The 27,356-nt window shown below is 40.5% G+C and overlaps 1 protein-coding gene across 41 annotated transcripts in view; it reads right to left on the reverse strand.

Annotated features, from left to right (window-relative positions):
• NPY (neuropeptide Y) overlaps positions 1-27,356 on the reverse strand; it is a 248,678-nt gene that overhangs the window by 6,371 nt on the left and 214,951 nt on the right. For 10 of the 41 annotated variants that reach the window (XM_081533954.1, XM_081533951.1, XM_081533957.1 and 7 more), the window contains 5 exons: positions 19,975-20,062; positions 19,745-19,876; positions 17,236-17,313; positions 1,410-1,535; positions 700-766 (listed from right to left, as the gene is read on the reverse strand). Coding sequence is in view for 17 of the 41 variants with exons in the window: in XM_081533938.1 (XP_081390064.1) it covers positions 1,410-1,535; positions 17,236-17,313 (204 nt within the window). In the remaining 24 variants the exon portion in view is untranslated. Of the gene's footprint in view, positions 1-134; positions 245-699; positions 1,536-17,235; positions 17,314-19,744; positions 19,877-19,974; positions 20,063-27,356 lie in introns of all 41 variants that reach the window. The other 31 variants (XM_081533946.1, XM_081533947.1, XM_081533941.1 and 28 more) reach the window with 9 other exon arrangements.

Below are 27,356 nucleotides of genomic sequence, written 5' to 3' on the forward strand. Positions count from 1 at the left end.
TTGGTCCTCTAGCAGAGCCAACGATCCGGCTGTGAGAGGCGCTGAGTTAGGGAGGCTTCGGCGCCAATTTAAAACACTTTAAAAAACAAATTAGAAGTTCCTCCCCCTGAGTTGAGAATTTACCCCTTTCCTACCCTCTTCCCCAAACGCCCTGTTAGAGGGAAGAAGTTTCTCCTTTTTCAGTTTTGGTCTGCCCCGCTGCAGGAGCTCGACAGTGATGGCAAAGAGTACTTCGGGGTGGCAACTGGCGGGGAGAGGGGAGAGAACGGTTCCCTCGCCGGTGGGTCTCAGACCGGATCCGAAAGATCCCGGGAGGCAGCAGGAAGCGCGTCTTCCAAGCTCCGGGGATTCCTTATTCGGGGAGCGCTGCCCGGGAAACCTCCCTCCAGGCGGCGACCCTCGAGGAAACTGCCAGCTGCCCTGGGATGGGGCTCGTGTTCTCCCTCCTTATCCACCATAAGATAACCCAGAGGGCCGGGGCAGCCAGGAGGGTCGGGGAGAGGGCAGCTGTACCATCAGAGGGGACAGGAAGGGGCAGGTGGAATTTAGTCGCCAAGAGGGGCTAGCGCTCCTCGAGGCGCCTGAAAGCCCGGAGCGTAGGGGTTAGGGATTGGGGAGTGACCCTCCCAGAGCCCCCGGCAAGTCCACAGGCGCCCCTCTCCCTCGGCTCGCGTCAAGTAAGCGGGTCTTGGCACTCACGGTGGCGGGCTGGCAGGCCGGCGGGCGTGGCTGGGCGGCTACGGCTCAGTAGTCTTGCGCGCCTCTTCTAGTGGTGAGAGCAGGCGGAAGGGGGTGTCCGCAGCGGGTTGCAACAGGGTTTTTATGGCTCTCCCTCGCCACGGCAGGAGGGGCCTCGGGCAATCACGCTCCGCTACTCCCACCCCGCAGCTTCCCGCCCCCGTTGGCGGGGGATGAGGGAGGGGGTCTGGAGCTACTGCCGCGCGAGCCTCGGCTCCGGGAGCCACCCACACCCCAATTTGCCAGCGCCAGCCAGGCCCCAGGAAAGGGAAGCTAGCAGGATGCTAGCGCAGCAGCGCGCTCCGAGCGCGCAGGACCACGCCAAACACAAGTTCCTGCCCTCCTGCGGCGGCCAAACCTTGCCGTCCTCCACGCCCGGTCTAGTCCTGTCAGAGATAGGAGCAGCCCAGATAATCTCTGTCGCCCCTCATCTGGACTACCACCAGCTGGGCACCAGGGTTGGGGTACCCGTATCCGCTACGTGGTGAAGCCTTTCTGGGATCCGTGTGGCCAGGGCGCGGACACGACTACTGAGTGCTTTCATGGGAGACAACTTGGTGCCGGGATTTTCTTGCGCCAGAAGCCTGCCCGAAGTCCCGACCTAGAGGACGCCAACGCCCCACTCCTCCAGGGCTGAGCAAAACCTTCTGTGGCTTCGTCCCTTTTCCCACCTTGGTTTTGGTGGAGATCGGCCCTCTCCAAGAACTCGCCCGAACGCTGGGAGTCCAGTCGGTACCCGACAGTGTGTTGCTACTGAGAACTTCACTTGGGGCAAGGCGGGGCACTTGCTGGGTTTGCTGAAAAAGAGCGGAATTTTAAGCTCGGAGAGACTCCTTAAAGCGCGAACGAAAAGTTTTGGTCCAAATCGACCCGGTAGTCAAATGAACAGCAATTTTCTTTTATCTGCTGGCCGTGGAATAGTGCCAAATTTTGATTAACGTTGATTGAGAACGTGGGTTCTAATTGAAACAGGTAAAAAAAAAAAACCATCATTAATTTGCCCATCGTATTAAATCTACAGTATGAATATGAAAGATTCACAAACTATTTTTACAGAATCAGGATTTCATGTAGTTGATTAGGTCTTAAAGTTCCCTGAATGAATACTTCTAGAAGTCTGAATCTTCCTAAATAAATGGCATGTTAAGGAATTAAAGCACTAAGTTAAAAGTTATTTCCATGCTAAAATGACAGGTGATTCTGTTAAACTGACATGTTGTTTTTGTGCTGTTTTAACACCATTGAATTAAATATCAATTACTGTGCAGCAAGCAATCCCGTGTGTGTGTGTGTGTGTGTGTGTGTGTGTGTGTGTGTGAGAGAGAGAGAGAGAGAGAGAGAGGTTTTGAAGACCAACATCCTTTTCACTTAGGTGACGTCCTCTTTCCACATTACACAAACATATGCCAAGAACACAAATGCCAGGCTCTTGGGCTGCTCAGGAATGCTTATGTGAAAGAGCCTTCGCTAAAGTTAGAACAAAACACTTTCTAACTTTGATTCCATTCTTGATAAAAAGAGAGGCACTTCTAGTGCTGAACCATTTCTTTCCTTTGTTTCAAAATTATTTATTTATGCTTACTCTGAACAGCTTTATTGAGATACAATTGAGATATACTAAGCTACAAATGGGGCTTCCCTGGTGGCTCAGATGGTAAAGAATCTGCCTGCAATGGGTGAGACGGGGGTTTGATCCCAGGGTTAGGAAGATCCCCTGGAGAAGGGATTGGCTACCCACTCCAATATTCTTGCCTGGACAATTTCATGGATAGAGGAGCCTCGTGGGCTGCAGTCCATGTGGTTGCAAAGAGTCGAACATGACTGAGTGGCTAACACTAAGCTACAAATATTTAGCATATTCCATTGGGTATATTCTTACTCATATTCCAGTGAAGTCATCACTACAATCAAGTTTCCTCATGTCCCTTTGTGGAGAAGGCAATGGCAACCCACTCCAGTACTCCTGCCTGGAAAATCCCATGGACGGAGGAGCCTGATAGGCTGCAGTCCATGGGGTCACAAAGAGTCAGACATGACTGAAGCGACTTAGCAGCAGCAGCAGCATGTCCCTTTGTATTTCCTACCACCTGCCTGTCCCTGTTCCCCTTCTCCATTGATCTGCTTCCTGTCATACATTTGTTTGCATTTACTGGAGCTATATCACAATGCAATTCCATGGTATGTATCTTTTGTCTGCCTTCTTTCATTCTGCATTATTATTTTCAGATCCACCTATGTTGTTGCATGTATCAATAATTCATTTTTTATTGCTCAGTAGGATTTTGTTATATGGATATAATTTAAACTTAAAAAATCTATTCAATTGCTAATGGACTTTGGGTTGTTTCCAGTTCGGACTATTACAAATAAAGTTTCTATAAACATTTGTTACAAACTTTTGTACCAACATATGCTTTTATTTCTCTTAGGGAAATGCTTGGGATAGAATGGCTAGGTCACATCGTAGGTATATGTTGTCCCAAAGTTCACTGTTGGTCTGTTTGTTTTTGTATGCTTTGCTCTTTGTGTGTGTGTTGACTAATATTTTCCTCTGCAACGTGTAATCACTACAAAGACCAGATAGCTTTTATCTCTAGAATTTCAGTTTGGATCCTTTTTTATTTCTTTCATGTCTTAATATGTCCAATCTTTTCTTTGGCTTCTTGAATATACATTAATAACAATTTATTTACTATTTCTGATTGGTGTCACTTCTGTGCTGCTTTGGATTGATTTATTTTTACCTCGCTGTGACTTGTATTTTCCCTTTTTGTCTGCCTGATAATTTTGGAAAGGATGTCAGGCATTGTAAATTTTACCTTGCTGTTTTGTTGGATGTTTTTACAGTCCTAAAACTATTTTTGAGCCTTGTTCTCGGGCACAGTTTAAAAAACTGGGAATAGTTTGATCCATTGCATCTAAGGTTTTTTTACGTGGGCCTAGAGCTGGCTTTAGTCTAGGTTTAATTTTCCCCACTTTTGAGGAAAGCACCTCCTTACTTTAATTGATAGCTGATGTCCCCTGAATTATGAAGCGTTTCCCTCTGGCTCTTGGAACAGGATTATATTGTGGACACTGGACACTGTTTCCTCTCATCCTTTTAAGCAGTTCTTTTCCTGGTCTCAGGTGATTTCTTCTTGTGCATGATCTGATCAGCAATTCATTATATATTTGAGCTGGACACTCTGAAGATTTTGAGTGTTCTCTCTTATCTGGTACTCTACTCATAAACTTCAGCTGTTTCAGTTTCCCCCTCCACACTGCAACCTGGATAATTTCTTCATGCAGTGGGCTGAGACAGTCAGAGCTCCCCTCAATTGTTTCCCATCTCTAAGAGATCACTGTCCTTTGCTGCCTGATGTCCAATGTATTTGAATGTTGTTTCATATATTTTTGTCTGGTGTTTCAGATATTCAAACAAGAGGGTAAATCCAGTTCCTTTTTTTATTTCTTACCCAGAAGTAGAAGTTTCATAGTGAGGCTTTCAGGGAGAAAAGGTGTTTATACTCATTGTCTCTTTTTCTTCACTTTGGTTTGGTCATAAAACCATGGTAATATAAGTTTGTCTGAATCTAGCTACTGAACCTGCTAAGATCTCCAAATTGCAAGCTGCAAGGACCTTTACTAGTTATCTAACTTCTCTTGACTGTTGCCTTCACTGTTGTCCTCTGGGTCACTTCCTTTCTCTCTGAACTGGCCACAGTCTTCTCTGCTAACTTTCCCTTCTGTAACTAGAGCCCCCCCGCCCCTTACCCTTCCATTCTGCATACCCTAAACAAGTGAACTCATCTGCTCCCATGGTTTATGAGTCTGAAATCTCTACCTCCAGCTAAGGGCTCATACCTGGAATCCAGGGCTAAATGTCCAAATCAGAAAATCTTGATCAAGCCATGAGTATAGATGATCCAAAATAGAGCTTCCATGAACATAAATTTCTAATTCTGAAATTCCTAATTCTTAAATTTCATAGGAAGTCCAAAATATTTTCAGAATCCTTAAATTGAAATGCAGGGCTCACATATTTTGAGCCTTATGTACCTCCTAGATTTATCTAACCTAACTTTCTCCTTTTTTCCCTATATTCCTGCCCTTCTGCTCCTTAAATAATCTTTCAACTTGGGTTTTCATAGCGCTATATTATTCCTCTGAGACATTCTCTCTCTCAACTCTTTACCTGCCTAACACTTACACATCCTTCTAGTTTTATGTTGAAATGTCATTTTAGATTTTCCTAGTCCTCGAGGCTGGATTAGATCCCCTATTATAAATTCAGAGGATCCTGAACTTATTAGTTACCCCTAGCTACAGTTTGAATGTATTATCTAGTTATTATATCGATATTTTTAATATCTATTAATGCCATAAGAGAAGGAACCACACACTTTTTATTTATTTCTGTATCCCTAGTGTGATTCCCAGCACTAAATTGATCCCTAAAGAATACATCTTGATCAGAAATATTTTTATGAAACTGAGTTTCATAGGAGCCTATTATTAAGAATAGGGATTGGCAAACTATAGTCTGAGCCAATTCCATCAATAAAGTTTTCCTAGAACATAGCCATGCCCATTCATTTACATATTGTCTAAGGCCACTTTCCTGCTATGATGGCAAAGTTGAGAAATTATGACAAATATACTGTAGGGGTTGTAATCCTGGCCCACAAAATCAAAAATATTTACTCCGGCTCTCTATAGAAAGTATTTTGTTGTTAAGTTACTAAGTCATGTCTGACTCTTGTGACCCCATGGACCATAGCCTGCCAGGATGCTCTGTCCATGGCATTTCCCAGACAAGAATACTGGGTTGCCATTTCCTTCTTCAAAGGATCCTCCCAACCCAGGGATTGAACCTGCATCTCCTGCACTGCAGGTGGATTCTTTACCACTGAGCCACCAGGGAAGCCTATAGAAAGTATGCAGACATCTGGTTTAGAACTTTAATATTTTACATAAGGAGCTTCCCCAGTGGCTCATTGGTAAAGAATCTGCCTGCAATTCAGGAGACACAGGAGACGAGAGTTTGATCCCTGGGTCGGGAAGATCCCCTGGAGAAAGAAATGGCAACCTACTCCAGTATTCTTGCCTAAAAAATTCCACAGTCAGAGAAGCCTGGCAGGCTACAGTCCAAAGGGTCACAAAGGGTTGGACATAACTGGGCATGAACGTGATTTTACATAAATCACAATTTGAGGGTCCTTAATATGCCAAACTACTTCCCGTCCCAGGACTTTGCACATGCTTTCTCTGCCTGGAACGCTCTCCTTTCCTTTGACTCTACTGGTCAACTCCCACTTATCCTTCATATTTTACTCTGCATGTCATTTCTTTATAATCTCTGAATCTAGAATAGGTTTCTCTCCATCTTGTCTCATTGTATGTTTTCATAGCACTTTAATCTTTCCTTTTAAAGATATCTGTTTTAAAGGGAAAGTAGCTGTCACTGTCTAATTAGCTGTATTATTATACATATTATTATTTGCTTGGTGTCTCTGACATTTCATAAGTGTAAGCTCTATGAGAGCATATGTTTTGTTCATTATTATACTCCAAATAGCGCTTCCCTGGTATGTTTTGTTCAGTATTATACTCCAAATAGCGCTTCCCTGGTAGTTCAGTGGTAAAGAATCTGCCTGCCAATGAAGAAGACATGGGTTCCATACTTGTGTTGGGAATATCCCCTAGAGTAGGAAATGGCAACCCACTCCAGTATTCTTACCTGGGAGATCCCATGGACAAAGGAATCTGGTGGGCTACAGTCCATGGGGTTGCAAAAGAATCAGATACAACTTAGCAACTAAAGAACAACAAAAAATACTCCCATCATTTAGAATAATGAGTTCTATGGAAAAAACTAATTGGCAAGTGCAAGTGCAAGTGGGGAGTTTATAGGAAAGTTGTGTGGTAAAAGAAAAAAAAAGATAACACTTTCTTTTATTCTATCCACAACACTTCTGATAGCAAATGTGTGAGTTTTTCTATACCAAGCAATCCTTCAGTTCTCAGTGGTCACTGACTGTATGTCCTACCATTGAACTCAGTTCTGAACTCAGTTCTGACCTGCCTGGACTTAGTGCAGCTCTCACAAGTTAAGGATTCAGTCTCACAAGACTGCATCCAACTTCTGATGACAACCTTAAGTCTAAGATTGTCAACTATACTTCTGGCCAACCAGCTATAAATTGGTTCAGGTTGGGGTTCTAACCTGAACCAATTTATATTGGACTTGGTTCCCACAAGCCACCAGTTACTCACAAAACATCTGGTAGAACAGCTTACAAAACTCATGGAAACATTTACTTAAGTTTTTTGGTATATTACAAAGGATTTTGTAAAGGACACAATGAACAGCCAAATGAAGGGCAAAGTCTGGGAAAGGGGCACCGTGAAGTTTCCATGTTCTCTCTGGATGCATTACCCTCCCAGTACCTCCAGGTCATCACCAACCTGGAAACTGTCTGACCCCTACAGTTTGGGGTTTTTTTAATGGAGATTTCATCAGAAAGGTGTGATAACTCAATTTCTAGCTCCTCTTCCCTCCTTGCAGGTTGAAGGGTAGAAACTGAAAGTTCCAAGCCTCTAATTACGACTTGGTTTTCTGTGACCAGCCCCCAACCTGAAGCCCTCTAGGACCTTCCAGACACCAATCAACTCATTAGCATACAAAAGACACCTTTCTCACTCTGGAGAGTCCAGAGGTTTTAGAAGCTTCTGTGTCAGGAACTGGAGTTAAAGACCAAATATTAGAACAAAAGATGTACCTAACACCCTTATCACTCAAAATAACAAGGGTTTTAGGAACTCTGTTCTAGGAACCAGGAACAAAGACTAAATATATTTCTTGTTATAACACAAGTGGTCAGGGCAGATCTCATTGAGAAGATGACACCGAGCAAAGACTTGAAGAAAGTGCGGAAGTGAGCCATGCAAATGACAGGGGTAGAGCCACAGAGGCAGAGGAAAGCCTGATATAAAGACCTTAGGGCAAGTATGTGCCTGGCATTTTCAAACATCAGGAAGGAAACTATTGGGGCTGGAGCAAAGTAAGAGGGAAAAAGAATAATAAAAGATCAGGTTAGAGAGAAATGGAAGAGAAAAGATCTTAGAGTGCTTTGTACATATGTTGGCACTTCCATCAGTGAATTGGAGTTCACTGCAGGTTTTGAAGCAGAGGAGTGATATAATCTGACTGATTTTTAACAGAATCACTCTGGCTGCTGCATTGAGAACCTGATGAGGGCCTGGGCAGCAGTAGTGAAGCCAGTTTGGAGGCTAGTAGAGTAATCCAATGAGACATCATGGTGACCAGGACCAAGGTGGTAGAAGAGGAGAGGTGAGAAATGGTTGATTCCAGATATATTTTAAAGGTAGAGTGAAGAGTATAAAAGAAAGAGGAGAGGATGGTCCCAGATATTATGGCCTGAGCAACTGAAAGGATGGGGTTGCCTCCCATTATAATGGAAGTAACCTTGGGTAGAGTATATTTGAGGTTGGCATTGGGAGCTCAGCTGAAAATATGGTAAGATCTTAATGTTTATTAGATTGCAAGGGGAGAAGTCAGGTGTATGTATGAATCTGGAGTAAAGGAGAGTGATGTAGCTTTGAGACTTAAATTCAGGAGGTATTTACATTTAGGTGACATTTAAAGCTGTTACAATTTGTAAGACTGACCAGGAACCCAGTTAAGAAAGATAAGAGCCCCCAGTGGAGTCCTGCAGTGAGTCAAAATTGACGAGTTCAGGAGATGAGAAGGGATGAGCACAGTAGCCTGAGATGGAGGGACCAAGGATATAGGGAACAACCAAGAGTTTGATGCTTGGTGTCCTCACAGCCAAGTACAATTTTTTTTGTTTTGTTTTAAGGAAGAAAAAATGAATATCTACAGCAAGTACTTCTGAAAAGTCAATTGAGATACAGGCTGAAATTGACCACTGTTTTGAGCAATGTAGGGGTCTTGACTAGAGCAGTTTTGGTGGACCAACAGAGCTTGAAGGAGAAAGAGAGGAAAGATCTTAGAGACAATTCTTTCCAACAGTTTCACTGCAAAAACGAGTAGAACATGAGGTAGTAACTGGTGAGAGAAATGGGGTGAAAAGAAAGGTTTTTTTTAAGACTTTAAGACTAGGAAAAGGAGTAAGTTGGCCTGCTAAAGGGAATAATGAGGGAAGAGCAAAAAAATAATGGAGAGAGTTCTAGAAGTTTTATATATCAGGAATTTTATCCCATTTTGAAATGAGCTGCAAATATTTACTTGTGGTTTATCATTTTATCTTTTGACTATCCTTAATGTGTTGTTTTTACCTTGTAGAAGTTTTTAATTTGTGGTTGAATGTATCAATATATTTTTAGTGGCTTCTGAGTTTTGGGTCTTAGTTTAAAACACTTCTCACATGCTATATCAGGGGCTTGTGAAATGTGGCTCAAAGGTTATATCCAGCCCTTCATTTGTTTTGTAAATAGAGCTTTATTGAAAAACAGCTATGCTCATTTGCTACAGTGGCAGAATTTTGTACTTGCAGCTACTATTTACTATGTACATGCATGTGTGCTAAGTCACTATAGTCGTTTTCGACTCTTTGCGACCCTATGTACTGTAGCCTGCCAGGCAAGAATTATGGAATGGGTTGCTGTGCCCTACTCCAGGGGATCTTCCTGATTCAGGAATTGAACCCTCATCTCTTATGTCTCCTGCATTGGTAGGCAGGTTCTTTACCACTAGCACCACCTGGGAAGCCCATCTACTGTGTGACCAACCAGTTAAAATACTGCTAATTCCTGTTCTATAATTAAAAAAAAAAAAGAATTTGCCCTTTCTTATTTGTCTTGTACTTTCATAATCTCTTCCTTCTTTTATTCCTCCCTCCCTTCCTTCCACCCTTCCTTCTTTTCCTTCTCTCTCTCTCTCTTTTCTTATATTAAGACCTGGAATTTATCCTGGGTATGGTGAATAAATTAGAATTGCAAATTTATTTTTCTTTAGATTGTCTATTAGTTTTCTCATACAACTTATTGAAAAGTTTGTAATTTTTCCCATAGCTTTGGGATGCTACCTTTATGCATACAGTAATAAATTTCCATAAATATCTGTGTCAATTTCTGAACTTCCTGTTTTATTCAATTGGTCTTTCTGTCTATACAAGTATCAATACAAATACCATACTGCTTTAATGATATGGGTTAATATCTTAATGATATAGGTTATTTCCTTTTGTTTGCTCTCTTTTGCTTCATAACCTATGGTTGTTGTTGTTCAGTCACTCAGTCATGTCCGACTCTTTGCCACCCCATGGACTGCAGCATGCCTGGCTTCCCTGTCCTTGACCATCTATCTCCTAGAGCTTGCTCAAACTCATGTCCAGTGAGTCAGTGATGCCATCCAACCATCCTGTCCTCTGTCATCCCCTTCTCTTCCTGTCTTCAACCTTTTCCAGCATCAGAGTCTTTTCTAATCAGTCAGCTCTTTGCATCAGGTAGCCAAAGTATTGGAGCTTCAGCTTCAACTTCAGCATCAGTCCTTCCAATGAATATTCAGGACTGATTTCCATTAGGATTGACTGGTTTAACCTCCTTGCAGTCCAAGGCACTCTCAAGAGTCTTCTCCAACATCATTGTTCAAAAGTAGTTCTTCAGTGTTCAGCCTTCTTTATGGTCCAACTGTCATATCCATACATGACTACTGGAAAAACCAAAGCTTTTACTATACAGAACCATTGTTGGCAAAGTAACGTCTTTGCTTTTAAATATGTTATCTAGGTTTGTCATAGCTTTTGCTGTCTAGGTTTGTCATAACAAGCGTCTTTTAATTTCATGGTTACAGTCACCATCTGCAGTGATTTTGAAGCCCAAGAAAATAGTCTTATCCTGTTTCTCTTGTTTCACCATTTATTTGCCATGAAGTGATGGCACTGGACGCCATGATCTTAGTTTTTTGAATGCTGAGTTATAAGCAAACTTCTTCACTCTCTTCTTTCACCTTCATCAAGAGGCTCTTTGGTTCCTCTTTGCATCCTGCAATAAGGGTGATGTCACTTAGCAGCAGCAGCAGCAGCATCTGCATGTCTGAGGTTATTGATATTTCTCTTAGCAATGTTGATTCCAGCTGGTGCTTCATCCAGCCCAGCATTTCACATGATGTACTCTGCATATAAGCTAAACAAGCAGGGTGACAATATACAGCCTTGATATACTCCTTTCCAAATTCTCTTTAAGAATTTTCCACAAAATCAAAGGCTTTAGGGTAGTCAATGAAGCAGAAGTAGATGTTCTTCTGGAATTCTCTTGCTTTTTCTACGATTTATCAGATGTTGGCAATTTGATCTCTGGTTCCTCTGCCTTTTCTAAATCCAGCTTGTACATCTGCAAGTTCTCAGTTCACATACTGTTGAAGCCTAGCTTGAAGGATTTTGAGCATGACCTTGCTAGCATATAGTAGCGCTTTGCTTGTGGCTCAGCTGGTAAACAATTGCCTGCAATGTGGGAGACCTGGGTTCGATCCCTGGGCTGGGAAGATCCCCCAGAGAAGGGAAAGGCTATCTGCTCCAGTATTCTGGCCTGGAGAATTCCATGGACTGTATAGTCTATGGGGTCACAAAGAGTCGGACACAACTGAGCAACTTTCACTTGGTAGCATGTGACATGAGTGCAATTATATGGTAGTTTGAACATTCTTTGGCATTGCCCTTCTTTGGGACTGGAATAAAAACTGACTTTTTCAGTCCTGTGGCCACTGCTGAGTTTTCCAAACTGGTTGGCATATTGAGTGCAACACTTTAACAGCATCATCTTTTAGGATTTAAATAGGTCAGCTGGAATTCCATCACTTCCACTAGCTTTGTTTGTAATGATCCTTCCTAAGGCCCACTTGACTTCGCATTCCAGAATGTTTGGCTCTTACGTGAGTGATCACACCATCGTGGTTATCTGGATCGTTAAGATCTTTTTTTGTATGGTTCTTCTGTGTATTCTTACCACCTCTTCTTAATATAGTCTGCTTCTGTTAGGTCCATACTGTTTTTGTCCTTCATTGTGCCCATCTTTGTATGAAATTTTCCCTCGGTATCTCTAATTTTCTTGAAGAGATTTCTAGTCTTTCCCCTTCTATTGTTTTCTTCTATTTCTTTGCACTGATCATTTAGGAAGGCTTTCTTATCTCTCCTTGATATTCTTTGGAACTCTGCATTCAGATGGATATATCTTTTCTTTTTTCCTTTTCCTTTTACTTCTTTTCTTTTCTCAGCTATTTGTAAGGCCTCCTCAGACAACCATTTTGCCTTTTTGCAATTCTTTTCCTTGGGGATGATTTTGATCACTGCCTCCTGTACAATGTTACGAATCTCTGTCCATAGTTCTTCAGGCACTCTATCAGATCTAATCCCTTGAATTTGTCCCTTCCACTGTACATGATAAGGGATTTGCTTTAGGTCATACCAGAATTGTTTAGCGGTTTTCCCTACTTTCTTCAATTTAAGTCTGAATTTTGCAATAATGAGTTCATGATCTGAGTCACAGTGAGCTCGTGGTCCTGTTTTTTGCTGACTGTATAGAGCTTCTCCATCTTTGGCTGCAAAGAATGCAATCGATCTGATTTTGGTATTGACCATTTGGTGATGTCCATGTGTAGAATCGTCTCTTGTGTTGTTGGAACCTATGGTAGTTTCTTTATATGCTATTTCTAGCATTTTTGAGTGTATGATCTGTTTTATTTCTTCCAGTGATTCTCATAACAAGTTAGAATACTCTGAATTCAATAATGACTGTTATTTTGACTGCCCGCCTAGTTGCCACTCCTGCTGCTTCTTTGCTAACAGATCCCAATTTGGTTCTGACATTAGTATTCCCAGAAAGGGATGGACTTACGACAATTCTCTTGCCTTTGCCAGTGATTAGTTTAGGAGTGAACATATGATCCACTTCTGGCCAATGAAATACCAGGATAAATAAGCTGAGAGCTTTTAGGAAAGTATTTCCTTTCTCAAAAGGAAGAGGAATATCCTTTGCTTTGATCCCCTCTTGTTCTGCTTTGAATACTGTTGCATGCATCTGTGAATCTTAGAGCTATGGCAACCATCTGGTGGTCAAGAGGAGCAATATTGCAAATACATGGAAGCTGACAGAATATAAACATCAGACAGGTCTAGATTATTGATGAAATCAGTGAGCTGCCAAACTAGTTTTGGAACTGCCTACCACTGGATGTCTTAACAATTGATGTCTGCATAGTTTAAGCCACTGTTAGCTGGGTTTTCTGCCACTTGCAGTCAAAATTGCCGCATCAGTCTCCTTGAAGTGCTGACAGTGGTCACGCGGATGACAGCCACCCACCCAGGGCCGCGAAAACAGAACCAAACTTGACTGTCGCCATCGTACAAACACTGCGATTAGAAAAAGTTAAACAGTAGTCGCCCCCCTGACGAGAACAGGGGCTGCCAGAGCAGCCTTAGACGGCACACACACACACTGCTCCCGCTAAACCCTCACAAAGAAAGTTCACAAGCAACGCAGCGGATATGAGACGGAGACAGGGACGGGCTCACGGCGTCACACATGCCAGAGCGACTTCTCCATGAAGCGGAGGCCTCGCGAGGAACCTCGTCCAGAAACCAGGCCTCACAGGTCAAAACTTGTTGCAAAGGAACGGAACAGAAGCTACTATGCAGGCTGCGTAATTCATCAGCTGTGACGCTACAGGTTCTCCCTCGTGTTCAGTCAGGGGCTCCTGTTCTGGGTCTAAGCACTTGTGTTGGGAGCGCACAGTGGTCCTGCAGCTACGGAAGGCAGCACGGAGGGTCTCACACTTGCGCACACGTACACACACACACACACACACACAACATCAGCAAAAAACTGGGAATAGAACTGCCATATGACCCAGCAATCCCACTGCTGGGCATACACACCGAGGAAACCAGAATTGAAAGAGACGCGTGTACCCCAGTGTTCATCGCAGCACTGTTTACAATAGCCAGGACATGGAAGCAACCTAGATGTCCATCAGCAGACGAATGGATAAGGAAGCTGTGGTACATATACACAATGGAATATTACTCAGCCATTAAAAAGAATACATTTGAATCAGTTCTATTGAGATGGATGAAACTGGAGCTCGTTATACAGAGTGAAGTAAGCCAGAAAGAAAAACACCAATACAGTATACTAATGCATACATATGGAATTTGAAAGATGGTAACGATAACCCTATATGCGAGACAGAATAAGAGACACAGATGCATAGAACAGTCTTATGGATGCTGAGGGAGAAGGTGAGGGTGGGACGTTCTGGGAGAAGAGCATTGAAACATGTATATTATCGTATGTGAAACAGAACACCATTCCAGGTTCGATGCATGAGACAAATGCTCAGGGCTGGGGCAATGGGATGACCCAGAAGGATGGGATGGGGAGAGAGGTGGGAGGCGGGTTCAGGATGGGGAGGGGCAATGGGATGACCCAGAAGGATGGGATGGGGAGAGAGGTGAGAGGCGGGTTCAGGATGGGGAACACATGTAAACCCATGGCTGATTCATGTCAATGTATGGCAAAAACCACTACAATATTGTAAAGTAATTAGCTCCCAACTAAAATAAATAAATTTATTAAAAATAAAAAAGTATTCCTAATTAGAACTCAGTTTTTAATTCTTGACTTTCTTTACTTTTTCCTCTATTGCTTTTGGTATTTCATTCTTTTTTATTTTTAGATATTGTGGAAAATTATGTGGAAAATTCGTAAAGAGATGGGAATACCAGAGCACCTTACCTGCCTCCTGAGAAACCTGTATGCAGGTCAAGAAGCAACAGTTAGAACCAGACATGGAACAATGGACTGGTTCCTAATTGGGAAAGGAGTACCTTTCCCAAGATAAGGAAAACCTCTATTTGAGTCTTGTATTTATCTTTCTACTTCAATCAATTTCTTTGCATTTCTCTTAGGCCTAACTTAGGCTGTTGTATTCATGTGTTGTGTTACATCTGCTCTTCAGTTGTCTGAGGAGAGGGCAAGGATAGGACCAAAGGGAGTCTGGGGTGGGAGGATAGAATCAGGGCTGTGGGTATCACAGCTGGAGGGCTTTGTCACTGAAGACTTTTGCTGTGACTTAGTTAAAAGTTCTGTACTGAGTTTTACTCTGATTAGTTAAGGGTGCATCTGATCCAGTGATAAAAAATCTTTGGTTTTTAGGTTGTTCACCAGATGCTGGGGAAATCCAGTACCTCTTCATTTCTCAAAGACAAGCTGCCTTAGTGGTCATTTCCTCCCCTCTTCTCTGTTTGTCTCCCTTGTTTCCTTCTGGGATATGGGTGGAAAAGGCATTAAAAATATACAAAAACTAGGAATTCATCACATGTGTCCCTTTACTAGTTATATCCTATGTTTCTCTTAGATAGTAAAACAAAGTGCCAGTTCTTAGTAGTTCTTCTCATCTCTAATGAATGAGTCATTTTTCTCTCATATTGAGACAGGCAACCATTTAAAGAGACTCCTGATACTTTTCTTAGGAGCTTCATTTCCAAACCCCATCCGTCACACCACTGGCCTACTACCCTCCAAATGAGAGGCAGAGTTCATTTTTTCAGGATGTTATTTCTTCACATTTTTGTCCATTGTTCAGCTTCTGGAGGAGTCAAGTAGAAGCTCTGGTCAATTTCTAGAATCTTTTCTCAGTAGATATTATTTTTAAATGGTGACATTATGAGGCTATGCTTCTTCCTTAGTTTGGATGTTTCTGACTTTTTTCTTTTTTGCTATTCTTATAGATTTTTCTGCATTTTATTACATTTGAGAGAAGAGAAGTTTCTTGATTCCTGTATTTCTTTCTCAGCTTCTCTGTGAAATTGAAACAGGGTTTACCAACAGCACTGCTTTGATTGCTATGTATTTTTAGCAGTGCCTAGAAGTACATGTACAAGAGAATTGGGGCAATTATAAAGATTGTTTGGACCAAAATTAACCCCAAATTTCTCTGAAATATCTAGATAATTGCAGGAAAATATCATTTGTAAAATTTGAAAGTATTTTGATAATTGCTGCAATTCTCTCCTTCACTTTGCATATGCGGGAAGAAACTGAAGTTTCCAAAATAGCACCCACAATGCTGAGTTGACACTGGCTTTGTGTTTTTCTCACCACAGTTTCTAATAAGTTGTTGCTATTATTATTAACTCAAGTCCCGTGCTTCTAGTCACAACAACCTGTGCAATAGCAGAACACTTACTTTGCTGAAAAGAGAACCTTAAATGTGTTTGTAGGAATAAGAGCACATTTTGCCACATTGAAAGCAGATTTTCTAGGAAAGTATTGATTTCTTTTTTTGTAGCTGGTTAAAATGCTGTGTAGAGCAACTTGCCCCTCAGGTGATAGCATTGACTACCTGGTAGGCTCATTGAGGAGTCTTATCTTCATTCCTGATAGAGCTGAGTTTGAAGACAGTTCCATTTTTGGTGTGAGGCTATATTGTTTCCACTTTGGGGACCATAGATATTGTGGATTGGATGTTCCTGGAGACCCACTGCAGGATACCCTCCAGTCTCCCAGGACTCCAGAGGCTGGCAGGTAATCGTTAGCTTCCCAGCCTCACTTGCTACTAGGATTCAGATATGGCTTCGTTCATATCCAGTTGTTTGAGATCTTGATTCAAACCTGAATGCTGGGCTTAGTCACTCAGTCGTGTCTGACTCTTAGTGACCCTATGGACTGTAGCGTGCCAGGCTCCTCTATCCATGGGGATTCTCCAGACAAGAATACTGGAGGGGGTTGCCATTTCCCTCTCTAGGGGATGTTCCCCACCCAAGGGTCGAACTCAGGTCTCTTGCATTGCAGGCGGATTCTTTACCGTCTAAGCCACCAGGGAAGCCTCAAAACTGAATAAAGATATTCAATTCTCCAGGCATATTATTAAACATAATAAAAGTTTTAAACAACCTTGAGTTATGAAAGAACTAAGTTATGGGGGGAGGGAAACAAGTGTGAATATCCTCTTCCTGACCCACACAGAACAGGAACAGAGTGGCCTGGAGCAGATGGCCTTGATAGAAGATTCCAGATTCTGCAATTTCCTGACTGAGGCAAAGATAGTGTTCTTGGTGGTCTGTTTCTGTGATGATATTTGAGGGGTTGTTTATTGAAGCTCCATCTAGAGTCTATTTTTTTTAGCACTTATTCCCAAAGAGTCTACCCTTTAATAAATTCTTTTCTGAGTGAAGTAACTGGAACAGATCCTGAGAGCTAAAAGTAAAAACTCTGAGTGGGACCATGGCAGAAACAATGCTAAGTCAGGAATTTAGCTGCCACAGATTGGGTCTCTTGAGTCTCAGAGATGGGAAATGCAGGCCTCTGTGAGGTGTTTCCCCTCATCTAGTTACTTCCGTGGGTTCATTTAAACTGATGGAAAATGGTCATGTGGGAAATAGGGGACCATTATTAGAGATATAAGATTTTGGGATAGCAGCTTGTATCTCAAAGTGTGACAATGCCTACAGAGCCATGGAACTCGCTCCACCTTACCTGTAGGAGCATCATCTCAGGGCCTTGCCTTTTCCGCAAACCTTCCTCTGCATAGGATACCCTCTTGGGATGATTTTGCTGAAAGTAAGAGAAATCAGGTTCAGTTGTCTAAAATCATGATGAAAATTTATAATCTCACAAAATCAGAAGCCAAAAGATAGGGCATCTCTACTAAAAGTTAATTCTGCAGTTCATTTATGTCACCAAGACCCAGATTCTTTCCATTGTCTGCTTCACCATCTCGGTGTGATGAGTTTGAAGTAGAGACTAGCCCCAAGTCTGCATCCAGACATACTGACACCCTTTTAAAGAAGAAAATTTATTTACTTTGTCTTTTCTTACTGAACATCTACTTTTTCCCCTCTATCTCCTTGTACTACAAAAAATATATCAATGAGTAACTTTGGATATTCATTTTTGCCCATGTAGGCAGATGCAATTGTTGGATTCCTAGAAATGGAATTTCTTGGTCAAAGAAAGCATGCATTTGAAATGTTGATAGCTCTTGCCATATTTCCTTCCCCAAATATGTGTCAACTAGTAATGAATGAAAGAGCATGTTTTCTGAAAGAGGGTATGTACTTTTATGGATGAGGTAAAGGGGCTACCTCTGTGAGTGGTGGGTCAGAGGCTTACCTGAGGCTAGGCTGATGAATGTGTCCACTTAAATTTCTGGTCCCTCCATCTTGCCTCAAGACAGGATGAAAGGGATTCTTTCCAAAGTGAAAATACATGCTTGGTCCTTAGTAGGACTGGAATCCCAGGGAAGTGAAAATTAACTGAGCCACAAGGCAGAGCATATTTAATGAATGAACCCAAAATAAGGCTAGAGAATTCCTGTTGTTTTTAATTAAGCTGATAGGAGTTACCCAAAGGCTGTTTTCATAGCTCTTTCAAACTCTGATGAGCTCATCAGAAGTATTTTTCAGAGTACCCTTGGTTCTAATTGGTTCAGTGTTAGTTCAAGGAAAGTTCTTTTTACTTTCAAAAACTTTAGAGTTCAAATTTTAAAATACTTGTTCTTCCTCTTATGGAAATCTGAGGGTTTTGCAGTATTGGGAAGTAACAGTTAGGTTTTATAAATATATTTTAGTACCATAAGAATGGATCAGTTTGCAAGCTTTCCAAGGAATGTTACTGCATGATATTCTTAGTTTTATCTTTTTTAATTTCCCCCTTTCTTATTTGAGAAATTAACATAGTTGTTGATTTTACATTTGGAAACATTTATTTTAGTTGATCAAAGTCTCTTTTTCAATTCAAATTCACTCTGTCCTTTTTTTTTTTCTTTCTTATCTTATTGGTCCCTGGTGGAGGTTGTTTAACACACAGATAAGTAAGAAGCCCTTCAGGAATAAATGAAGGAAGTACATACTGTATGCACCTTCAGCTGCTCTCACCAAACCATTAGAGAATTCCCTCTGACTCAGAAACCCACAGCAGTCTACCCATTACTATACATTATTCTATATATTATTATTATTATATTTTATATATATTATTATTATACATTATTATTCTATACAATATTATATAATATTTTAATTCTATATATTATTCTTTAAACTTTAATGCTATACCTAATATCACCTCATAAGATAATTGGCTCCAGTGTGATGAAATTAGGCCAAGAAACTAAAGTTCTTTAATCTCATTCTAAGGCTGTGTTTTATCCTCTCTTATTCCAACAGGCCATAGGCTACCTCAGGCCCCACTGTGGCAACATCCTTAGAGCTGTCTGGTTTGCAGGCATGTTTTTCCTTGCCCACACCTTCTGGTGGCTATTTTATTTCATTTTTACAAGAGGAACAAGGATAGATGGCCCCAAATAAGTAATGATGGCCTTGAATCATGGTTCCTTGATTATTTAATGCTGAAGAGTATCCTACCAAGACATGTCCACAGGTCACACTGTATGCCTTCAAAACCACTTCATACAAACAGCATTTCATATCTAGACAGTTTTCTTACCTTCCTTAATGGGATCTCTTTGCTAACTAATATTACATAACATTCAACATTAAACTCAGTTGGCACATGCATTTACCCTGATGAAATCTGTTTTAGTGTATATTTGCCATCCTTGAGTCCACTTTTGATTCACAGACTGAGATACAAATTAGGGTTATGCTTGACACAAGTACCGTAAAATCTAATGAGTATGGGCTTACTCCCTAAAGGAAGAAGTTTCTTTACCCCAGTGAGAAGAAGTCTGGGTTTAAGCAAATCAGGGCTAGTACATCACCTCGAAATATCAAGGGGCTTGCCCCAGCATCCTGAGGATGATGGATACCCCTCTAGTATCAAGCTCATATTCTAGTTGGAGAGAAAGAAGAAGCAGAAGAGACAGAACCAGCTGACTTGAGCTTATGTCTTACTCCCTAGATCTCACATGGTTTCTTCTAGCTGCAAGGGAGTCTGGGAAGGAAAGTTTTAACTTTCCAGCTTTATAGTATAGGAAGACAAGGTATGCAAATGGGTTTTGAGTGAGCCAATTTACAATGTGTACCTATTAGGTTAGTGCTTTCTGGAACATGGTCCAATCTGCTCCAGGTTGGTCTTCATCCTTCATTACTGCTGCTGAGATTCAGCAATGAAGGCCAAGATGTAAACAGAGGTTGTGGTTTGCTCAGACTTTTTTCTAAATAATGGAAAGAGCACAATGATCAGAGATCAGAAAACCTGCAGTTTAGTCTTGTATGATTTGCCCTAAAAGTCATCTAAGTCAAATCACTTTACCTCTGAGTCCTAGTCTCCCATATCCAAAATGGAGGAGTTGAGCTTCAGTCTTCTGCTTTCCTCTCTTGTGTATGGTCTCAAATGTCTACTGTTAAGACAAAATTTCACACATGTTCCCATGAGGACCCAAAGAGGCTGGGACCAATGAGAAGGCCCCACCATGCTGTCATCAACCTCATCTTCTTCTCTCCCCCAGTAATCTCTTAGGACCTCTTAGCACTTAGGGAGAGTGGAGAGGAATTTAGGACCTGTGTAGTAAACTACATTTCTCACTGCCCCTATGTCACTTTTCCCTTAAAGGACTGAACAAGTCCAATCTTTGTTACTAGAATTACAATTCTTTCTTCAGATATTTGTCGCTTCTCTGGGATCACAAGAGTGACTGAGAGGTCAAACCACTGAAATGCTATCTTCTGCCAGCTTTTCATTACCTCTTGGCCCAACACTGCCCAGGAAGCTGTCTTGGAGCCAGAGCCTCCACTCTTGATAATAAGAAGGCTTTTCCAAGCCCACACCTGCAAGCATAGCTTCAGTCTGTAAATTATTCCCATGATTTGCTTAACTGTCCAGAATCCTGCAGTGTTATTGAAGCTAGAGGTATCCAAGTATGCAGCTGACTGCAACTACTATAATTCTTCTAAATAACTTGGCACCCATCTGGGTGGGGTGCCCTCTCCCAACTGAATTTAATTTGTATTTAATTTTCAGATATTTTCTGTAGCTATCATCATTAGTGTCCCCTTTAGACTCTATTTTTGGCCTGGGCATCTTTACCTATATCACATCAATTCTATTCAGTCAACTTTGGTCAAAAAGGTAGGACTTTGACTACTCTGGGAGAAGTTCAAGCCCTCTCTTCTAGTGGGTGGTCCATGTGAGAAGGAGGAGTGCCCAAGACAGATGATTGAGACATTGACCAGAGAATGTCTCCCCAAAGACTGAATGCTCAGTGTGTAACAGGCCAACTTTATGGGTGGAGGAGGGGGTACTCTATGGCCATGGCTTCAGGGAAAGCTTGGAGCCAATTTAGCTCTTCAGGACTCTTGGAGTCTCCTAGAACATTCTTCTCATCTCCTCAATATGGTGTGGCTCTATCTCTTCCTCTCTGGCCCATTAATCTTTATCTAAAAGTTTTCATGGCATGAGATGAGGAGTTAGGAGGTGTGATGTGATCTGACTCCTGTGAAACTATACATCTGAAACTATACTATACATTAGTCTCATGCTGCCTTTGTTACTATTTCAGTTGGGAGAGGGCTTAGGAGATCCTAGCAAGAGTTTTCAATAAGGGGTTTGTAGATAGAATTCAGGATGTGCATGAACTTGAATGAAAAATACATCTCTGTTATCACTGATCTTTAACTTCAATTTGCCATTTCCTTCATTTATCAAGGTGAGCAGTGACCATGGCCATGTTAGCAGTACCTCTGACTTTGACAATAGTAGAAATTACAAGTGTTACATCATGTAAAAGTTGATATGGAAACTTCAAAAGAGCACTGTGCTCATGAAACTTCAAAAGTGTGGTGTTTACTAGACATACCACTTTATTAGACCCGCTGCTAGATTTATTACCTAATGCATTAAGTATAAATATATATATATATATACACATATACATATCTTTTATATCACATTAAAACATTGAAAGCTTTTATTACTGTTTTTCAATATGAAAAATTTTCTTTGGGATCCTATGTTTTTTGTTATGCATTTAAAAACATTTTTCTAAGGAGGGGTTTCACCAGACTACCAAAGCAGTTTATATCACAAAAATAAGTTCAAAGACCTCTACTCTGAATATAATTTATAAAATACATACAGAACAAGATGGGGGGAAAACATGCTTTAAATTTTAGACAGATTACCATGCTAACTACAGTACAAAAGAACTAAACATAAACCAATGTGCAAAAATTATTTCAGTTTAAGTTGTATTGCTCCAGATACCATTAGCCTGTGGGTATAAATGGGGTTATATTGATGTTGGCAGCTACATTTCCCTTGTATCTAAGCTTATTTCTGGAACCACATTGCGTGAATCATTTACCTTTCAGAAATCTGGTTGTAAAAGTGGTCATTCCCATCCTCATGCATTACTGAGATGCCCTCTGTGGGAAAGACACCGTGATTGGTGCTCCCACAGAAGTGGGAACATTTAGGGGGAGCTTAGAGTCACCCAGATGGACTCAGGTGTCATCGATCAAGTGAAAACAATAATATCCAGAGCAAGACAGGAATAGGAAGGCACTGGGAATATACATTGATTTTAAAGCAGTAGTCTTTATGAAATATGCAGGACATGGCTAGTGGGTCATATAATGCCTACTGCAGATATTTCCCTGCCTATTTGCAAAGCCATCAACTGTACTATGAAGTGGCACTGTGGGAAACACAAAAAGAAATAACAATTAATTGGGGCCCACTGTGTATTAAGCACTGCATTTAAACTCATCCAATTCTAATGACAGCACTATGAGAAAGAGACTATTATCCCCATTTTACTGAAATGGAAACAAAAACTTGAAGAGATTATAGAATATGTCCAAGCACACACAATAAGAGACAGGGCAGGAATATAACTGAGAGTCTTAAGCTAAAGTGGACATAACTAAAACTTTAAGCTAAAGTATACAGATTGTATACTAAAGTATACATATTGTAAAGTATACCAGCTCTATATCCGTGAAGACAGGACTGAGAATACCTATGCATTCATATACAAAGTGTACAGTCAGTATAATAAAAGATTGAGCCAATACAAGGTCCAAATAGGGAAATAAATGTAAGACTATATATAGAAGAGTGTGTGCTTGCTTCTGGGACAGTCGCCAAGGATGTGAGATTTGAGCTTGACTTTGAATAGCAGGGGAGGTTTGGGATAGATGGGCCAAATGGTGAAGGTCAATTAACAGACAAGCAAGTGTAACAATCTGTCTGGGTGTGAGGGTTCATACGAGTAAGTAATGGGAAATGCAGCTGGAAAAGAAGATTGAGAGAGACCAACTATGAGGGAAATGACTGCAAGGCTATACTGTGATTAGACTCAGGCTGTCAGAAAGGAGATTTGAAATAATTAGGCAGTGTTTCAGAAAGAACGACCAGACAGTCACACGGCAGATGCCTGGAGAAGGAAAGTAACTAGATTTCTGAAGCCCAGGAAGAAGGCTTCACTGGTTGTCATGTGTGGAGTGAGAGAGGTCTGGATTCAGGTGATAGCAATGGGTATGAAAAGAAGGTATTTAGAAGGAAAAAAAGAGAGCATATGGCAAGTGACTCATAATAATATTAACAATGATAATAATAGCTAACATTTATTCTTATGTTCATTTCTACAAATGTCACTATACCAGGCACAGTTCTGGGCCCAGGGTATATACCAATGAGCCAGAGAGTCAGCCTGCTTTCCTCATGGAGTTTACATGCTGATAGACAAGATGTATAATAAATAAATAACAGATACACATTGAACAGATAAACAAATGAAATATAATTTCAGGTGGGTAATTTGTTCAATAAAGATTTATAAAAGAGGGTTAAGGGGCTAGATAGTGAGGGGGTAAGGAACTTAGGTCAGAGTAGGTGTCTCTGGAGATGAGATATTTGAATGAAGTTGAGGACCAGGTGAATAACCCTGAGAAAAGCATTCCAGGCAGAGAGGGCAGGAAGTGCAAAGGTCCTGAGGCAGCTATATTCTCCCAGTGATCCAAATAGTACAGCTAGTATTAGCACAGTGACAAGGAGGAGAGTGGAGGTGAGGCTAACATACCCAGGGGCTGAATGGTGAAGGACCCTGCAGGCTATGGTGAGTACTTTACATTGTATTCTAAATGATAGGAAGTTGGAAAGTTTTGAGAACTGAGATATGATTTACATTTGTAAAAGATCATGCTGACCACTTCAAGGAAATTGACAAGGTGGAACAAGAGTACAGGCAGGAGATCTCTTAGGAGGTAGTTACAATAATCCAGGTTGCTGGAAGCTGGGCCTAGTGGTGGAAGGGATGAGAAGCAGTAGGACTGGGAATGTTTTGAAGGTAGAATGAACAGGACTTGATGATGGATTGTATGGAGTAAAGAAGGAGAGAAATTAAGAAGATACCTCTGAGAAGTTTTCTGCTCTTAGATTCCTTAAAACTTCTTTCAGGGTGGGGATTTTCTTGAATCTTTGACTTTACTACATTCCAATCATGTAATTTATCAATAATGCCTCCCAAACCAATCTTGAATCTGTCCTTCCCCACAGCCACAATGGCTCATTCCCTTCTTGTACTGTTGCAAATTCCTGCTAGCCTCCCTGCTTCTGCTCTTGCCTCTTCCCTGACCAGCACTTCTGTAGAGAATCTATGGATTTGATTGGCCTTTGCTTAAAAACCCTCTGTAGAGAATCTATGGATTTGATTAGCCTTTGCTTAAAAACCCTTTAGTACTATAGATACTTGGAATAAGAGGCATTTAGAACAAAATCCAAACTTCTGAGCCAGGCTTACAAAATCTTACATAACCTGATCCCCTGTAGCTTTGCTGACTTACCTCATACCACTGCCTTGCTCACTGCCCTCCCAGTCACTTCTGGTTTCTCAGGCACTGCATGCCCTTGCTCTTTATTCCCTCTGACAGGACTATAAGCTTTCTCTTTGTACCTTCAGGGTCCAATCCTTCTTAATATTCAGCTCTCAGCTTAAATTCTACCTCCTCAGTCAGCCTTCTGGATTACCCAAGTCGTTCTTCACTTTGAAAAGAAGGGTCTAATATCCTTCCCCAGGAAGCTGCACTGGCCTAAAATGACTTGCTTGACCAATAGAATGCAGTGAAAGTGACCCTGTAGGACTTCTGAAGGTAGTTTCCTTGCAACAGCTGCCTGGGCCTCTTGGAACATTCTTGCCTGGAGCCCTGAGCTGCCACGTAAGAAGCTTGGTTTTCTCGGACACTGCCATAATGGGCAGGCTATGTTCAGGCTCTCCAGCCAACAATCCCAGCCTTCCAGTGAGCCCCTGCAGGAACCACATATCTGTAAAAGATCAACCATCAGCTGAATACCACCCAGACAACCTCACGGTGGAGAAGACACTCAATTGAGCCCCCCCTGAATTTCTCACCCACAAGATTGTTAGATAATAAAATGGTGGTTTTATTAAGCCATTAAGCTTAATGAAAGATTGTTATACACATGTAATAGATAACTGGAACATTATCACAATATTTCAATTCTTTGTATAACATTTATCACTATCCGATGGTTTTCTTATTTAGTTACTCCATGTATCTATCTATGTATCTATCCACCATCTACTTGTCTGTGATCTAGCTATTTACCATCCATTTTTCCTCCACTTCCCTGGTGAATCCCCTGGTAGGCTTCCCTGGTGACTCAGCTGGTAAAGAATCCGCTTGCAATGTAGGAGACCTGGGTTGGGAAGATCCCTTGGAGAAGGGAATGGCTACCTACTCTAGTATTCCAGCCTGGAGAATTCCATGGACTGTATAGTCCATGGGGTCACAAAGAGTCAGACACGACTGAGTGACTTTCACTCACTTGCCTCCACTAGAATATCAGCTTAATGAGAGCAGGGACCTTGTCATATCTGTAGCACCTAAATTGGCACCTGTACACAGGTAGATGCTCCATAAACACAGTTGAACAAATGAAATCTCTGCATTTCTGAATATCTGTCTCTAAAGGACAGCAAGGGTGAAGTGAATACAACATACACATATACTTATACATATAAATGCACAAAAGAAAATCTAGATAAATATCTTCAAATATTACCCTCCAGGTTCCCAGAGCTGGCAAAAGGCATAGCCTGGGTTTAAAAACAGGTAGTTTGCTTTTCTATCTGTACTCTTAAGTTATATGATCTCCGTTGGAAAAAACAAACAAACAAACAAACTAGAGATAGGTAACATTAATCCTATTTGCAAGTTCATATACTTGGATAGATAGAACTGGAAAGGAAGAGAGGGAAGGAGAGTAGAAGGAAAGGAGAACCATAGCATTTGTCCCAAACCCTCATTTTTTCATTTCTAATTTATCATTTCTGGGGCAGACAATCACTATGGATTTTAAAACAGCAATTTATTATTATATCCAATTTCTAAATTATGCCATTAATTTAAACAGATTTTGGCTTTCTGATAGTTTTCTTAGTAAATAATCATATTAATGATGAAAATGTAATTTTCAGATTTTTCTGTTTACTGACAATTTCTGTTTCTTGTCTTATTGCTTTCATTAAAATTTCCAAAAATATTATTGAATAATAGTAGTGTTAGCAAAGATCTCTCCTATTCTTGATTTGAAATTCCCTCATTTAATAAAACATTTTCTTCCTTTTTTTTTTTTTGGTACAGTCTTCTTCAATTTTAAGAACTGTATATTTCTTTTATTCTTTTTTTAATTTTTTTAAAAAAACAAAGGATGGTTCTTGAAATGAGTCAAATATCTTTTTAGCATCTATTAAACAAGGACTTTTTATTTTTTAATTTGCTAATATAATGAATTATATCAACTGATTTATTAATACAGCATCATCCTTACATTCTAGAATAAATCCTATTTTATCATCACTACTATTCTTTGATATGATAATGTTCTATTTTGAAATCCCATAGTTTTATTCATAAGTGAAATAGTTCTGTTTCCATATTTATGTTCTATCTTTTTAAAATTTTAATATTAAGATTTTGCTAGAGTCCCTGTGGTCTGGAATGCTTTAATTAAATATTGAAATGGTTTTCCCTTAAAGATTAGATAGAGCTCAGCTATAAAACCTTCTAATTCTAATTTTTTAAAAAATACGTATCGTATTGTTCCCATCTCTATTGGTCTGTTCACATTTTATATTGCTTCTTCAATCACTTCTAGTAGACTTTTTTTAACTAAAAAATTGTTTCCCCTAGATTTTTAAATTTATTACCTTACACTTACATATACCATTATCTTTTAATTTATATAATCTCTTCAGCATCCAGGATCCAGTCTCATGTTGTCATTTCTCACATAGTATATATTTGTTCTTTTTATCCTCAATCAGACTTATCAGAAGATTATTTTATTATTTTTCCCATAGAACCAACTTTTGGTTTTACTTTTCCTTTCTACCATTTTTTGTTTTCTATTTTGTTGATTTCTGCTTTTATCTTTATCATTTACCATATTCTAGTTTCTTCTGTTTTATTTGGTTTTTCTTTTTATAACTTCTTATGATTGAAAAATTATTTAATTTCCTCTTAATTTTTTCTTTAAAAAATTTGAAACTCTAAAATTTCCTTAGACTAGAAATGTTTCTGTGCTAATAGTCTTTTCTATGAGCTATTTACACTTTACTTCTTTCTAGATAATATGTAATTTTACTTTATTTTTGATCCAGGGGTTATTTC

Source organism: Giraffa tippelskirchi, chromosome 10, assembly GCF_054371585.1.
Source record: "Giraffa tippelskirchi isolate mGirTip1 chromosome 10, T2T-mGirTip1v1.2.pri, whole genome shotgun sequence".
NCBI classification, from domain to species: Eukaryota; Metazoa; Chordata; class Mammalia; order Artiodactyla; family Giraffidae; genus Giraffa; species Giraffa tippelskirchi.